Source organism: Phocoena phocoena, chromosome 2 (assembly GCF_963924675.1).
Source record: "Phocoena phocoena chromosome 2, mPhoPho1.1, whole genome shotgun sequence".
NCBI classification, from domain to species: Eukaryota; Metazoa; Chordata; class Mammalia; order Artiodactyla; family Phocoenidae; genus Phocoena; species Phocoena phocoena.
Window position 1 is genome coordinate 140,531,029 of NC_089220.1, and position 15,293 is coordinate 140,546,321.

Consider the following 15,293-nt stretch of genomic DNA (forward strand, 5'->3'; position numbering starts at 1 on the left):
GTGCAGGACTTCTCAGAGCCTTTAATAAACTGGTAAGTATTGGTCATCTCCAAGATGTGTGTGTACAGCAATTCTCAAATATATTTGACCAGGGAATCCTTTTTTCATGGATGATAAGCCCCCATCAATGGAGGTGAGGAAGGAGAAGATGAATGGACCTTTGGGGAAACGTAGGTAAGGGAGTTCTACCTGGATTGGGAGTTGGAAGGAAGACTTTTAAGGTACTTCCACCCCTGACTCTCTCTGTCCCTGGGGCTTGCTGATACCAATCCACAAAGAGCACCCTGCTTCCTTCTAGATCTCCTGGCTGATGCAGGCCACCATGGGCCCCATGGCCACGAAGACCCTGAGTGTGGCTTGAAACACCTTTGTGAGCCAGGTCAGTATTGCAGCCTCCTTCCCTCAAGGAGGGTGGGTGGCCTGGGTCCCTAGAGCTCTGATTCAGTCAGCAGAAGAGCCAATCAAACCTTCTCCCAGGGTCACCAAAGGCTGCTGCCCTAGGGATGCTCCATTTGGGGATATACTCCTTGCCTGGGTCATGCCAAGGAGGATAGTATCTCCCTGGCACCTCCTACCACTCTAGGCCTAGGCTGTCTTCATCAGCTTAGAGACTCACAAGTCCTACAGATGGAGTCCAGTGTTCTCCTTTTATACATGCAGAAACTGAGGCTCGGGGCTGGGAATGCCTTGCCAAGATCCCACAACATAAGCCAGATCTTAGAATCCAAGTCTTCTTCTTCCTGGACAGGGTTCCTTCCACAACATCAGTTTGTCTTTTTTTCCCCTCCCTCTTTCTGAAAATGTATTTTCCAATATAAGTGTGACTCTGAAGGGACTATCAGTCCTGAGTCCCTTTCAGAAGGCCAGACCCTCCTAGGGGTAAGACTCTGGTGACTGTTCCAGAATCCTGGCCCATCTGCCCAACATGTAAGTCACAAAAAAAACATACTTGCCAAAGTATGCCATATTTCACTGGGCAGTTTAGGAAACTTTGGAGAATATTTGCATCTTTTTTGCTATGATGGAAGTGTGTAGATTTCAAAGGTTTTTTTTTTTTTTTTAAGCCAATTAAGACAGGCATACTCTGAGATAAATAGTCCAAAATCCCTTAGTTGTTCAAAATGAGGCAAAAGAGAAAAAGATATTTCAGTATCAGCATTTATTTTATATAAAATGCTGCAAATGTAATCAATGGTTTTTGCTGAGAAAAGACAAATCTTAGGTGAATATGACACGATAACCGGAAGAGCTCCAAAGGCGAATTAACTTTTGCTGGGATGGGGAGCCTTCAAGGATTAGTGGTATCATTTCAAGCTCAGTGTTGGCAGGCCTGGGCCCTATTCTCTTCTCTGGCCACAGTCTGTCCCCAGGGGATTGCCCCAGCCCCATGGCTTAAATACTTCCTCTCCCCTAAACTCCAGTCTGATATATATCCAACTGCCCCCTTGACCCTCCACTTGGATATCCTTAGATAATTTACTAGGCAAGTCCAAACAAGCAGAACCCTTGATTCCCTCCCTCAACACACACGCACATCTCCAAGAGTTTCCCTTCTCAGTAAATGGCAACGTCTTCAATGAGGTTGTTAGACAAAAATCGAGGAGTCATCCTTCCTTCCTTTGCTTCCCTTGCTCCCAGCTGCATCCAGTCCATCAGCAAGTCCTGCCAGCTCTGCCCCACATCACATCCCAGACCTGCCCTGCTGCCCTTTTTCTTTTTTTTTGCTATGAGCCACACTTGTCTCTCACCTGGACACGACAATCACCTCCTCTCTGTTCTCCCTGCCACCATTGCTGCCCCTACCCATCCTTCACACATAGGCTGGAGTAGCCCTTTATTTATTTATTTATTTTAAATTATTTATTTATTTATTTTTTGGCCGTGTGGCATGTGGGATCTTTTTTTTTTTTTAATTTATTTATTTTTGGCTACTTTGGGTCTTCATTGCTGTGCGCAGCTTTCTCTAGTTGCAGCGAGCAGGGTCTACTCTTTGGTGCGGTGCGTGAGCTTCTCATTGTGGTAGCTTCTCTTGCTGCGGAGCACGGGCTCTAGGCGTGTGGGCTTCAGTAGTTGTGGCACGGGGGTTCAGTAGTTGTGGCTCATGGGCTCGAGAGCACAGGCTCCGTAGTTGTGGCACATGGGCTTAGTTGCTCCGTGGCACGTGGGATCTTCCCGGACCAGGGCTCGAACCCGTGTCCCCTGCATTGGCAGGCGGATTCTTAACCACTGCACCACCAGAGAAGCCCAGCATGTGAGATCTTAATTCCCCAGCTAGGGATCGAACCTGCGCCCCTGCATTGGAAGCGCAGAGTCTTAACCACTGGACAGACAGGGAAGTCCCCTGGAGTGACCCTTTAAAAACCCAAGTCAGATTATGCCTCTGCCTGCTGAGATCCACTGCTTACCCTGCCTTGTCCATCTGCCCTCCACCTCCCCCATCTCTATCCCTATTCCATAGCACAGTCTGGAACATAGTATGTACTATAATTATTTATTGAATGAATAAACAAATGGCTCCAGGCTTCCCCACGTGCCCTGAACTAAACACACCATCGAATGCCCCAGTTCCTTTCTTTCTGGCAACTCCCATGGCTTCACTAAACGTTCAGACTTGGAGTTACATCTGCTCTGGTCCTTTGCACGAACAGAGGTAATTCTTTGAACCTCTCTGACCTTCTGCTCTCCTGGAACGTGGAGACGACCACTTCTTTCCTAGAAGGTTGTAAGTGATGAGTGTGAGGGGCTTAGCTGGGTGCCTGGACGTGGGAGGCACTTGACACAGGGGAGCGTTATCAGGCCCAAAGGAAGGGCTGGGGGTCCTTCCACAGAGCTGGGCTGATGCTGAGGTTCAGAGAGGCTCAGCCAATTACAGACTCTGGTCCTCACCCCACCCTGCTGTCTCTTCCCCTGGGGTCCCCAGCCCTCACTGTGACCTGCTCACTCCCAGGTGGAGGGGGTACGCCCCAAGTGCCCGTGCTAGCCTGACCAGCGCCGCTTGTTTGACATCTTTCCCGTTTGCAGACTGAGGCTCCTCTACTGATCCAGCCCTACTTGGTAGACATGACACTCTCTGAAATCCACGTTGTCATGACCAGAGGCTACGCCACCATTGCCGGCAGCCTGCTGGACGCCTACACCTCCTTTGGGGTATGTAGAGCCCTCCTTCTGCTTGCTGAAAACCAAGAACCTGAAACCCACCTTTGTGGGAGCCCCACACAGCTCCTGGCCAGAGCGACCTGGGGTCTTCTCTTATGGGCTACGTCCTAAACCAGGGCTGCTGTGATGGTGGGAGGAGAAGCTTCACCTGAGTAAGGCAGGCCAGGTGGGCTGGACCATTTGGGCTTCTCACGTGGCCAGTGGGAGCAAAGGTTTCCAATATTCTGCTTACTGAGGCAAAGCGCTAAGTGTTTTAATATCCACATTTCAAGGATGAGGAAATTGAGACTCAGAGAGTAAGTGAGATGCCCAAAGCCAGGATTTGAGCCCAGACCTGTCTTGACTCCAAAACTCAGACACACAGTCCCCGACCTAGGCCACCCCTGGAGCTTTGTCCTACTCTTCCTGTACCCCGTCTTCCCACCTCCTCTCCTTTACACCCTCTCTGGGCACAAGTCCTTCCTCTACTCCTCAGTGATTACTTGTGTAGCTTTCTGAGCACAGTACATTTCTAAATCAAATTCCAGTGGTATGAATCAGGCCCTTAAACCAATCACAACACTAGTGCATGGCAAGCAGAGATGAATCTTCAATGTGTCCCCTACAAAGTGCCTGGTAATAATGCATTACATTTGTGTAAAACACTGTACTTGTTTATGTTTTCACATGCAAGTCTTTCAAGTTCTTATTTTTTTCCCCTTAAATATCGAAGAAATTCTTGCTTCTTACAGAAGTGAATAAAGTAAAAAAAATAAAACACTTCACTCCCACTTCCCATGGATAACTGCTCTTACTAGATGAGAACAGCAGTGCTCAAAGTGTCCTCAGTGGGCCAGCAGCGACACCTTCACCTGGGAACTTGTTAGGAATACAAATTCTTGGGCCCCTCTGTAGACCTGCTGAATCAGGAATGCTGGGGATGGGGCCCAGTGTCCTGTATTGTAACAAGCCTTCCAGGTGATTCTGATACTCGCTCAATTTGGGAACCACTGACTTAAAATATGTCATTCCAGATATTTCTGTGTAAAAAGTCATTTAAGTACATATAACTGAATATACATATACTTGCTTTTTTTTTTTTTTTTTTACTAAAGGTCAGGTAATTCTATTCACAGTTTTCTGCAACTTGCCTTTTTCTTATAAAATTCTGAGCATTACATGAAATCCGAAAGTGTAAAGGAAAAAGTTGACAGAGCTAACTAATAAAAATGAAAAACCTGTGAAAGGTAAAAAAGCACAATTTTTTAAAAGTTTAATGATTGATCAAGAAAGAAAAGTTCATAAATGATAAACAGATATTCAAGCTCACTGATAAATTAAAACAATAATAACTTATGTTTCTTCTCAAGGATATGCAAAATTTTACATGCCTCTAAACGGCAAGGCTGAGGGGCATTCATATACTCTTTTTTTTTTTTTTTTGGCTGCGTTGGGTCTTTGTTACTGTGCGCAGGCTTTTCTCCGGTTGCGGCGAGCGGGGGCTACTCTTCATTGCAGTGCGCGGGCTTCTCATTACAGTGGCTTCTCTTGTTGCAGAGCACAGGCTCTAGGCACGCGGGCTTCAGTAGTTGTGGCACTCGGGATCAGTAGTTGTGGCTTGTGGGCTCTAGAGCGCAGGCTCAGTAGCTGTGGCGCACGGGCTTAGTTCCACGGCATGTGGGATCTTCCCGGACCAGGCCTCGAACCCGTGTCCCCTGCATTGGCAGGCAGATTCTTAACCACTGTGGCACCAGGGAAGCCCCACATACTCTTTATGCGAGTGCAATTTGCTCTAACCTTTTTGGAAAACACCTATCAGTCAATTTAAAAATACTCCTCTTTGATCTAGTTAGGAATATTATGATACAGAAATATTTTCACAAGTGGTCAAAAGATGCAAAATTCCAACATTATTTGTAATAGCTAACAACCCAAGAAACATAAATGTAGAGCAGTAAGGGAATGAGCTGGGTAAGTTCATCCGTGCAATGCACGGTCACAGCCCCTAGGGTGAGGTGGGCCTCTGTGCGCTGGTTTGGAGAAGGGCAGCCTGCCTCTCCCAGGGCCCAGGCTCTCCTGATGCTGTGTGTGAATGGGTCGGGGGATGAAAGAATGACCAGTATTGTTCTCAAATTCCACCTGTCTTTCTCATCTCTGTGTTTGAGGATGGCCAAGGGGATGAGCTAACCTGCCCCTCAGTCCCTCCTTCCCTCAGGACACCTGGGCCACACCAGGAGGCTCAGCTCCGCATACCCACAGAGCTGTCTGGGCAGGATGGCTGCTGCCTCGTGACTTTTCAAGAAGGCCCCTTGCACTCTGAGGCTTTGTCTTCTCCGCCCAGCACCCTCCACCTAGAATTTTAGAGGTCATCTGGTTTGCACCTTTTCTCACCAAGGCCTAGGAAGGGCCCATCAGAGCTGATGCATGCCACACCCCTCCCCCATACCTCACCACCAATTGATTTTGGAAGGAATTTGATATTTCAAAAATGAAAACTTGAAACTTTGTTCCTGAAACTTTTTTCATGGTGGCGTATTGGGGGAGGGGTTGCCCTGCTATCTTTGGGACTTAGAGCCTTTAAATGTCTTAACCTTGCTTTGGGTCCCACAAGCCAGTTAAAAGAATGGTATTCTTTCTATCGCATAAACGTCGTTGCCATTACTTAAGACTAAAGTACTGGAAGAACTCTCTCCCTTTTCCACAATCGCCTTACAGCTCAGCCTCCTTTCCTTCCCTGTCCCAGGCCAGAGTCCAGGCCCAGCCCCAGGCAGGCGGGCCTTCCCACTGAAGGGGCCTGGTACCCACTTCCCTTTAGCTCTACAGAATGTGCAGAGGACACCAGGATCAGCCTAGTGGTCGCGGGTCTCCATCCACAGCCTCTGGTACGGAAGCCCCAGGCTACCACCATAGCTGGCCTGGTGAAAGGCACCTAGTCCACCTTCCTTCCCTCGGCGTCTGGATCAGCCTCCAGGCTGGTCACAGAGAAGCTCTCTTCTGCCCCCGCCTGGCTCTTGGCTGCCACTACAGCAGCCCCCGGGCTTCCTCGCACAGCCCTTCCCATCCTCTCCCCTCTCTCCTTTCATGCCCTCTTCCAGGCAGTTCCTCACTGTATCTTGGGCTCTGCCCTTAGACCCTGAATTCCAAAGAGAATCCCCCCTTTCTCTCTCCTCCTTTCTCTTTGATGCTCAGCTTCTGGCTGGCTCTTCCCTGCACCCCTCCTATTGCTAAAATTTGGATATTTCTAGACCTGTGCTGTCCAACACAGCAGCCACTAGCTATTAAGTGGCTATTAAGCCCTTGAAATGTGGTCGGTCTGAAATGAGATCTGCTGTGAAACTTAGTATGGAAAAATCAATTAATATATTTTATTGATAAGTTTTACACTGATTACAAGGGTAGAAAATGATGTTAGGTATATTGGGTTAAATTAAATACATTAATGAAATTAATTTCATCTGTTTCTTTTTACTTTTTTAATTGGCTCCTAGAAAACTTAAATCACAGCTGTGCTATATTTGTATCAGATGACACTGGTCTAGACCTTCTCCCTGGTCTGAGGTCCCAAGTGTTACTTGACTGAATGCTTTCACTGTGACCTCCACATACATGTCCCTTTTCAGTGTGTTTCCCAAAAACTCTAAGGTAGGCACGAGCTCTCTCTGCTAAAACCCCAGAAACTGGTCTCCCTACCCACCCCTGTGGCTCGGGATCATTGTGAGTAGAGATCCAGATGTGTGCCTTGGGCTGTGAACACAGGATGGGTTGCGGGGATGGCCACTGATGTTTCTCAATCAATTGTGCAAGAGTGGGAGCCCCTGGGACAGGGTCTGGGAGGCCCAAGCAGGGCCAAGTAAGAGTCAACCACATGCTTAGTTTCTACACCTGTAAAATGGGTGGAATTACTGCCCACCTCACAGCAGTCTAAGAATTAAATGCCATAATAAACAGAAAACACCTGGCAAGGGACTCCCCTGGTGGTCCAGTTGTTACGACTTTGCCTTCCAATGCAGGGGGTGAGAGTTCGATCCCTGGTCTGGGAGCTAAGATCCCACATGCCTCACGGCCAAAAAACCAAAACATAAAACAGAAGCAATATTGTAACAAATTCAATAAAGACTTTAAAAACGGTCCACATCAAAAAAAATTTTAAAAACAAAAAAACACCTGACATGGTGTTGAAAAAGTGGTTGTTCTTTCTCTGACATATTAGGGTCAGAAGTCCAGCCTTCTAAAACTGGCCCATTTTATGCTTTGGAGTGTCTGGATTTATTTCTTTTCTCAGTAAAGACCTTTTTGAAAGTTCAGATGGATGGCTCCTACCCTCTATCCCTCTTCACATAGGACACCTTTAGGTAGAGGAAGGAGGGCCTTGGGCAGGAGTGGGCCCTGTCATGCTGGGACAGAAGGCATTCCTGACCTGGTGTCTGGAGGCAGCGCTGGGGAATGTCATGGCCCTGAGGCATAACTGGCAGCAGAGAGGCCGTGTGTGGGCTGACCCAGTGCCCCCGGGAGCCCTGCCAGTGCAGGACTCAGCCCTTTCCAAGATGAGAAGGAAATGACTGCCTGGGGCATTTGAGGCAGTGGCCACGACTGGCCCATTCAAAGGACAGTGTCCATGAATGTGCAAGATGTGCTCCCCACTGAGACTCGAGTTGACAAACCAGATGTGGCCTCCAAGCTGGAGGAAAGGGGAGGGTCCTGGCTGGTAGAGGGGAAAATCCCAAGATTCCAGATGTGGTATTGTGCCCGCTGGAGCTGGGCGGCTGAGGAGGAGGCCAGCAAAGTCCCAAAGCTTGGCCTGGAAAGTCCAGAGAGGACACCTGCCTGAGGCTGGCTATTTCCATGAGGAGCAAGGCCTGCACACCCAGTGGCTGTGATGGGGGCGCGTGGGAGGTGGGTGCTGGAGCTGGTACACATCTTAAGTGGTTTCTGCTTGCCGCTGAAAGGAAACAAAGGGGCTTTAAAAGAAGAAGGAGGAGGATATTACAAGGCTTTCAGAGCCTCAGAGGGTCTCTGAGGCCTGGTTCCTCATCAGTAGTTCCTGGTACTTCCATGGGCTTCTTTGGCCGTCTGCTTTATTCGCCTGAACATGTAGCTTAAACTTACCTCCCCTCCTTTTGTTCCTTTTTTATTTAAAAATTTAAAACTGCAGTTGATTTATTACAAACTTTAAGAAGAAGTCTATTTTACTTTTCTGCTTATAAAGACAATATATATCATGTGGACGTTTAGAGATATACAGAAAAGCTGAAAGAAAAGAAAATCACTCTGGCCCCTCTAGCCAGGGACAGACAACTGGTTGACATTTCAGTGTATTTCTTTCTGATCTTCTTTTTATGCATAGTTGTGGAGTTTGTTTTTTTCCCTATCATTGTGGGTATGCTCTATATGCAAGTATGCAGGCATTTCTCCACAGTATTGTGAAGCCTTGGTAACCATTGTTTTTGATGGCAGCTTGACAATGCATAGCCATCCCCCCATTGTCAGATGTTTGGGTTGGTTCTAATTCTCCCATTTGGTAAATAACACAGTGGTGAAAAAGTGTTCCATCTCTGTGAAGAGAACAGGGAAGCAGAGGGTTTGGGACCACAGTGAGGATGAAAATTCCGGAAGGGAGAATCCCGGGGGTCTGGCAGCTCCATCATCTTGCTGTGAGGGCTTCTATAGCGTGGCTCCAGGAGACCGACCCAGGGTCAAAGGGTGGGTGTTGTATGTTGTAGGGGCAGATTTCCTTAGAAACAGCTCTCTGACCACAGGAGTAGAGGTGATGGGCTGCCTTGAGGTCTGATCCCCAGTGTCAATCGCATTGACGTGTTGAGCACTGTCCTTGATTTCTCTCACCTCCTAACATCTCTTTATCATAGTCTTAGCAACCTTTGTGTAACATTGAATTCTTAAAAAATGTTGAAAGACACGACTTTTGACAAATGTGCTTGTGGATACAACGGGCATCCCCAACTGCACAACTTCCTGAGGGTCTAGAGCAGAACTGCCCTAGAGAAATATGAGTCACATCTATAATTAAAATCTTCTAGTAGTCATCTTTTAAAAAGTAAAAACGAAGCAGGTGATTTTAATAAAATGTTTTATTTAACTAAATATATCCTAAGTATTGTCATTTTAACAAGTAATCAATATAAAAATTATTAATAAGGTATTTCATATTCTTTCTTTTTTTTTGACTCAGTCTCTGAAATCTGGTGTGTATATTTGCAACACATTTCAATTCAGATCAGCCTCCTTTCAAGTGCTCAAAAGTCACACGTGGCTAGTGGTTTCTGTCTCGGACAGCATCTGTGCTAGGAGTCTGGGTCTTATCCTAGTGCTTGGGCCAGCCTCTTTCTCTCTCTGGCCTCAGAGGGAAAACAAGGACCACTGGCTCTGAAATGCTCTGTCCAAGGTTCCTCTTTGAGCTGTAGGGTGGGGAGCCCTGCTGTTTGTGGAGATAGGCCAATAATGATGACTCTTGATCCCATCAACAGAGATGCTCAAAACCTCTTAGAAGCAGCTAGCAGTGGGGCTGCCATGTCCGTGAGGGTCGTGACCAACGTCGCAGCCAACCTGATTGCTTTCCTGGCTGTGCTGGCCTTCATCAATGCTGCCCTCTCCTGGCTGGGAGACGTGATGGACGTCCAGGGGCTCAGCTTCCAGGTACAGTTCCAGCCACCCACGCAGCCTGTGGAGGTGGTGGTCCTGGTCGGTGGGTGATGGTGGGTGGACACCCACAGATCCCAGACCAACCCCAGTCCCAGCCACTCCTCTTGCCTCATGCCTAGGCTCATCTGCTCCTACATCCTGTGGTCAGTGGCCTTCTTGATGGGAGTGGCCTGGGAGGGCTGCCCGGTGGTGGCTGAGCTGCTGGGAGTGAAGCTGTTTCTGAACGACGGGCGCCGAGGAGTGGGCCGGTTCCAGGAAGCAGTGGATCTCTGTGAGTGTCCCTGTCCCCTCCCTGGGGCAGGGCGTGATGTAGTGGCTCCCCTGTGGGCCCGGCTGAGACACACTGAGGGGCTGCTCAACCTCCCACATCCCGTTGCCCTGGGCAACAAGACAGCTTCAGAGGCCATCTTTCTCAAGGCCTCTTAGGAGGCTGAGGTTGAGAAAGAGCCCCGTTGGAGGTATCTGAGCTCCAGCTGTAGACAGGCCACCATCCTGTGCGGCGCTGGGCCAGCCGCTGCACCTTGCCTCTTCTGTTGGAAAACAAGTGTAGAACCTGCCACACCTACCCCGAAGGAATGGATGGGAGCATCTAATGAGCTAAGAGAGTAAAACGGGGAGACCTCACCACCCCATTCATCTTCAATATATTGGATTCAGTTCAGGGGTTGGTTTCTTCTGTTAAGACTTATTTGTTTATCTATCTATCTATTTATTTATTTAGTTGCAGCACACGGGATCTTTTTCTTTAGTTGCAGCATGTGGGATCTTTTAGTTGCGGCATGCGAATTAGCATGCAAAGTCTTAGTTGAGGCATGTGGGATCTAGTTCCCGGACCAGGGATCAAACTGGGCCCCCTGCATTGGGAGTGTGGAGTCTTAGCCACTGGACCACCAGGGAAGTCCCTGTTAAGACATTAAAAAAAAGAAAAAAACTATAAAAGCTGTCTAAAATGAAACTCTCTAAAATAATAACAGCTGTATGTAACATGATTGAGAATGACAAAATTACCCATCATCTTATCATCCCAAAATTACAGCTATTATAATATATAATATAATTATAATTAATTATATTATAATAAATATAACAATATAATATATAATTCCATTATTTGGCTACTATACACAACGCTGAAATGAATAGCTTTTTGCACAGGACTTCTCCCTCCTCTCCGAGCATTTCCTCAGGAGCTTTCCCAGATGTGGGATGACTGAATCACATGGCACGGATCCTCGTGTGGTTGCTGCCAGTATCTTTCCCAAGGGGTTGTAACAACTGAAACCACCCCAGCTGTGCCTGTGAGCATTGATTTTACCACACACTGAACAGGGCTGAGTAGCCTCTTAAAAAAAAGTTTTGATACGTCAAGGGACAAATAATAGTTCATTGTTTTCATTTGTTACTGGGTTACTAGGAACTTTTAATAAAAAATTTTTTTCTTGCCTTTTAAATTATTTTTTTAATCATAAAGGAATGTACTCTTTAGTTTAAAAAAAAAAAGTTTGTATGGAGTAAAAAGCCCAGGTTTCCCCTCACTCCTCATTTTCAGCTCCAGTATCACTCCCTTCTCTAGAGATAGTGGGTGGTATGTGCCTTCGGGATCTTTTTTAAATGAACTTCATTCCTTCGGCAAGTATTTGTTGAGACCTCTGAAGTGCCAGGCCCTCTGCTGGGTACCAGGGATAAAATGGGGAATTCGACAGACATGGTCCCTGGTGACATGGAACTTACACCTAGTGAAAGACACGAGCAAAACGCAAGAAAGCAAAGGAATAAAATATCTTAAAACCACAATTTGTGGTAAGTTCTCTGATGGAAACAATAAGAGGAAACAGGGAGGGGGTCTTCCTTGACTGGGCTGGTCAGAAAAGGCCTCCCTGAGATGTGGTTATTAGGCCAAGACTTGCAGGGAGGAGGAGGGGCCAGGAGAAATTGGGAAGAGCATTCCAGGCAAAGAAAGAGGCACATGCAAAGGCCTTGAGGTTGAAAATCACTTGTTTGGAGAACTGAGAGGAGAGCAGTGAGGTTAGAAGAGGTGGTAATTGTAAAAGAGAGTGACACAGGCCGAGGAGCAGTAGGAAGTTACTGAAGGTTTGACTTTTGACATTTTAAGATTACTTGAGCGGCTTGGGAGGGTGATTGTAGGTGAGTAAGCAGAATGCAGGTACCTTAATTTTTTTTTCATCAATTTGTATAAACTCTGTGTGTTACAAAGATATTAACCCTTTTCTGTTACATTTTCTGCATATATTTTTCCTTGTCTTTTTTTCTCCCCTTCATTCTGTATTCAGGGACTTTTTTAAACACAAAATTTACACCAAATCTTTGCATTTCTTCTGTAATATCTAAATTTAGAAAGTTATCTCCATTCCAAAAATCTGGCAAGGGTTAAATTCCTGAAACAATATGGTGAAGTAGTTAAAATCATGAGCTTTGGAGTCAGACAAAACTGAGTTCAAATTCTGACACAGCTGCATTTTTGCTGTGTGAACTTCCTCAGTCACTTCTGTGAGCCTCAGTTTGCTCCTCTCCAAAATGAGAGTAATAATATTATTTTGTAACAATAATAATTATTCTATATTTCCTATTTGATGTTTAAAATATTAATCTGCTTCAGTGATTTAGAATTAATTTTTTATATGGTGTGAGGTATGGGTCTAAGCCAATCTTTTTTTCCAAATTGTTCCATTTTGGCTCTTAACACTTCTAAGAAATTACACAACCATTCAGAGCAAAAGGGAAGGAGAATTACCTTGCTTAAATCCCTCCGCTGTGCCTGGTACTTCCTGTACATTAGATGATCTTTATGACAGTCTTTCCAGGCAGCTACTATTACTCCCACATTCCTGATGGAGAAACTAAAACTTAGGAGGCTATCGACTTGCTCAACCTGAAATAGGCCGTGACAAGCCTGGAACCCAAGCCGACTGGGCTCCGAATCCCTCCCTCTCTTCACTGGGCCACCATCCTGCTCTTTGGGCATGACAGCACCTCAAAGGACCTCAGCCTGAGCGCATTCTCCGTAAACAAAGGTACGGGGCTGCAGCATGTCGGGAAGGGCCGTTCACCCACTGCTCCTGGGTACAGAGCTTAGTAGGGCCAAAGTGAGAGGACTGGGCCAGCCTGAATCATACCCAGAAAGGCTGGTAATTAAGGAGATTCAAGGGCAGATGAGGAGGGGGCTGTGTTTGTGAGGTTGTGCAGCTTGAGTTGACTTAGAGGTAGGTGTGCATGGCTGGGAAAGGGCGGCACCGAGTGCTTCAAAGGTCAAAGGCACATAGGCAGTGGGTGAAATTAAGGCCAGGGTACGGGGTGGTTTGAGCAAACTCCCGTCCCATCTGAGGGAAGCCCTTCCCCGCTCATCTTCTGTCTTCTCAGGTCAGAGCAGAAATACGACGTTTGCCCTCTGTGGATTTGCCAACTTCAGCACCATTGGGATCATGCTGGGAGGCCTGAGTGAGTCCTATAGGGGCCTCTCGGTATCCTGGAGAGTCGGGGATGGACACTAGTCCTGGCTCTGAGATATTTCTTGGGGATCTGTAGGTCTCAGTTCTCCCATTAGTCTAAGGCAGAGCCTGAACAAGGCGGCCATGGAGCTTCCTCCCAGCCCTGGCATTTCATGATTTCTCTGCTGCTGGGGTAGCCCAGGAGGTTAGCACCTTGGCCTTGTAGGCCAAGCCTGGCTCAGGGCTCTGGGGAGGGTCGGGAGGTGTGGTGGTGACCTGCCCTCTGAGGCTTTAGTTCCCGTACCCGCAAGGGACAGGCAGGCCTGGAGGGTCCTAGGGGAGAAGGCTCTGCACAGCTCTCAGCTCTTTACAAAAACCATTTCCACCCCCTGCAGTTCCCTGCCTGGTAGTGTAACCATCCTGTTTTGCTGAGTCTTGCAAAAGTGAATGATGGCCCAAGTCACTCAGCTAATAAGTGGCTGAACCTGTGTTTAATCCCAGGTCTGCCTGACTCCAAACTCACGTTCTCTTCCTACAGTTGCCACTGATGGCATGTGGGGTGGGGGGCGGTGTGGAGTGTTACCTAGGGGCCCAACTCAGGCCATGGAGGACTCCCAAGCTCAAAAGCATCAGGAGGACAGCGTCTGTCCCTCTGGCCACCCAGAAGAGAAAGGGGTGTCAGCAGATGCAGCTGGAGGCACAGATATAGGCAGAGGGGCATGCTGAGTCCTGGCCCTGAGCACTCCTGTCCTCTTGCAGCCTCCATGGCCCCCCAGCAGAAGAGCAACTTCTCCCAGATCATGCTCCGGGTGCTCTGCACGGGGGCCTGTGTGTCTCTGGTGAATGCCTGCGTGGCAGGTGAGTGCAGGCCTGGTGGGCTCAGGACTCAGAGCCCTGATTCTCCAGCTGGCCCTGGTCCAGGGCCAGGCACTGGGGCTCTGGCCTCTCTGGAAGTCCTTGGGTGAGGTTGGAGGGTAGTGAGGGGCTGGGCCCTGCCCACCAGCTGCTTTCCCTGCACAGGGATCCTGTACATGCCCGGGGGGCTGAGGTCGACTGTGTGTCCTTCCTGAACACGACCCTCAGCAGCAGCAGTTTTGAGGTGTACCAGTGCTGCCGCCAGGCCTTCCAGAGGTGAGAACCTGGGCCGTGGGGCGGAGGGACCCTGACAGTGATGGGGTGCAGGAGGCCCAATTTCCCGGTGGAGGCCTTTGGCACCAGGGCAAGGGATAGAAATGTCATGGCTGTGGCTGATGTGACCAAGGGAGGAAGAAGTGGGGCTTGAGGACCAAACTTAGAGATGAAGTTTGGGCCAGAGACATGGAGCAACTTCCCCAAAGTTGCACAGCCTTTAGTGGCTAGCAGAGCCAGGCCTAGAGCTCAGACTGCAGCCTTTGCTTCTTTTCAGCACTGACCCGGAGTTCACCCTAGAGGCCCTGGACAACTGCTGTTGATTTTATAATCACACGATCTGTGCATAGCGGGGACAGAACATCTCTATGCCTTCTGGAGTCTCTTCTTCCCCAGGAAGCAGCTGTCCCCATCTCTCTCTCTCCAGGCCCACCCCCTTGGGGAAGCCGCAGGGCTTAGACCCACCTCAGTCATAAATTGGGAAGGGTGACAGGGTGAGTGGGCAGAGTGAATACATAAGTAAATGAGGGTTGCCCCCCCACTCGTCACCACCTTTCTGCTCTCCCATTTCCTACCTCCCCAAGTGTGAATTCTCAGGGTCACCTCTGCCTCTTCTCTCCTCTCTATAACCAAACAGCTCCCTGCTCTTCCATATACCCTCTGCCCTGGGTCTCCCCCATTTACCCTTCCCTTCTGCTCCAGGGCCCTCAGCCCTGGCATTTCAGCTGATTCCTTCCCCCTCCTCTCTAGGTGCTGGAATCTTGCTGTGGTTTAGCCCCTGCCAGGCAGCTTCTCCTGGAGACCCCTTCCTCTACGTCCAGAGACTCCCCACGGCCTTCCTCCGTAGCACGTCCCACACTGGTGTCCTGTGGAACACTGTCCCACAAGGTATGCAGAAGTTTCCATGATCCACTGCGTTTGGGAAAC

The 15,293-nt window shown here is 48.3% G+C and overlaps 1 protein-coding gene across 1 annotated transcript in view; it reads left to right on the forward strand.

The window, feature by feature from the left end:
* The window catches only part of SLC28A1 (solute carrier family 28 member 1), a 52,905-nt gene extending 38,189 nt beyond the window's left edge, over window positions 1-14,716 (forward strand). The window contains 11 exon segments of the mRNA XM_065871772.1: window positions 299-379; window positions 3,022-3,147; window positions 7,477-7,487; window positions 9,618-9,791; window positions 9,912-10,019; window positions 10,021-10,067; window positions 13,171-13,248; window positions 13,998-14,096; window positions 14,259-14,273; window positions 14,276-14,369; window positions 14,644-14,716. Of these exon segments, the coding sequence (XP_065727844.1) occupies window positions 299-379; window positions 3,022-3,147; window positions 7,477-7,487; window positions 9,618-9,791; window positions 9,912-10,019; window positions 10,021-10,067; window positions 13,171-13,248; window positions 13,998-14,096; window positions 14,259-14,273; window positions 14,276-14,369; window positions 14,644-14,716 (906 nt within the window).
* The last annotated feature ends 577 nt before the right edge of the window (window positions 14,717-15,293 follow it).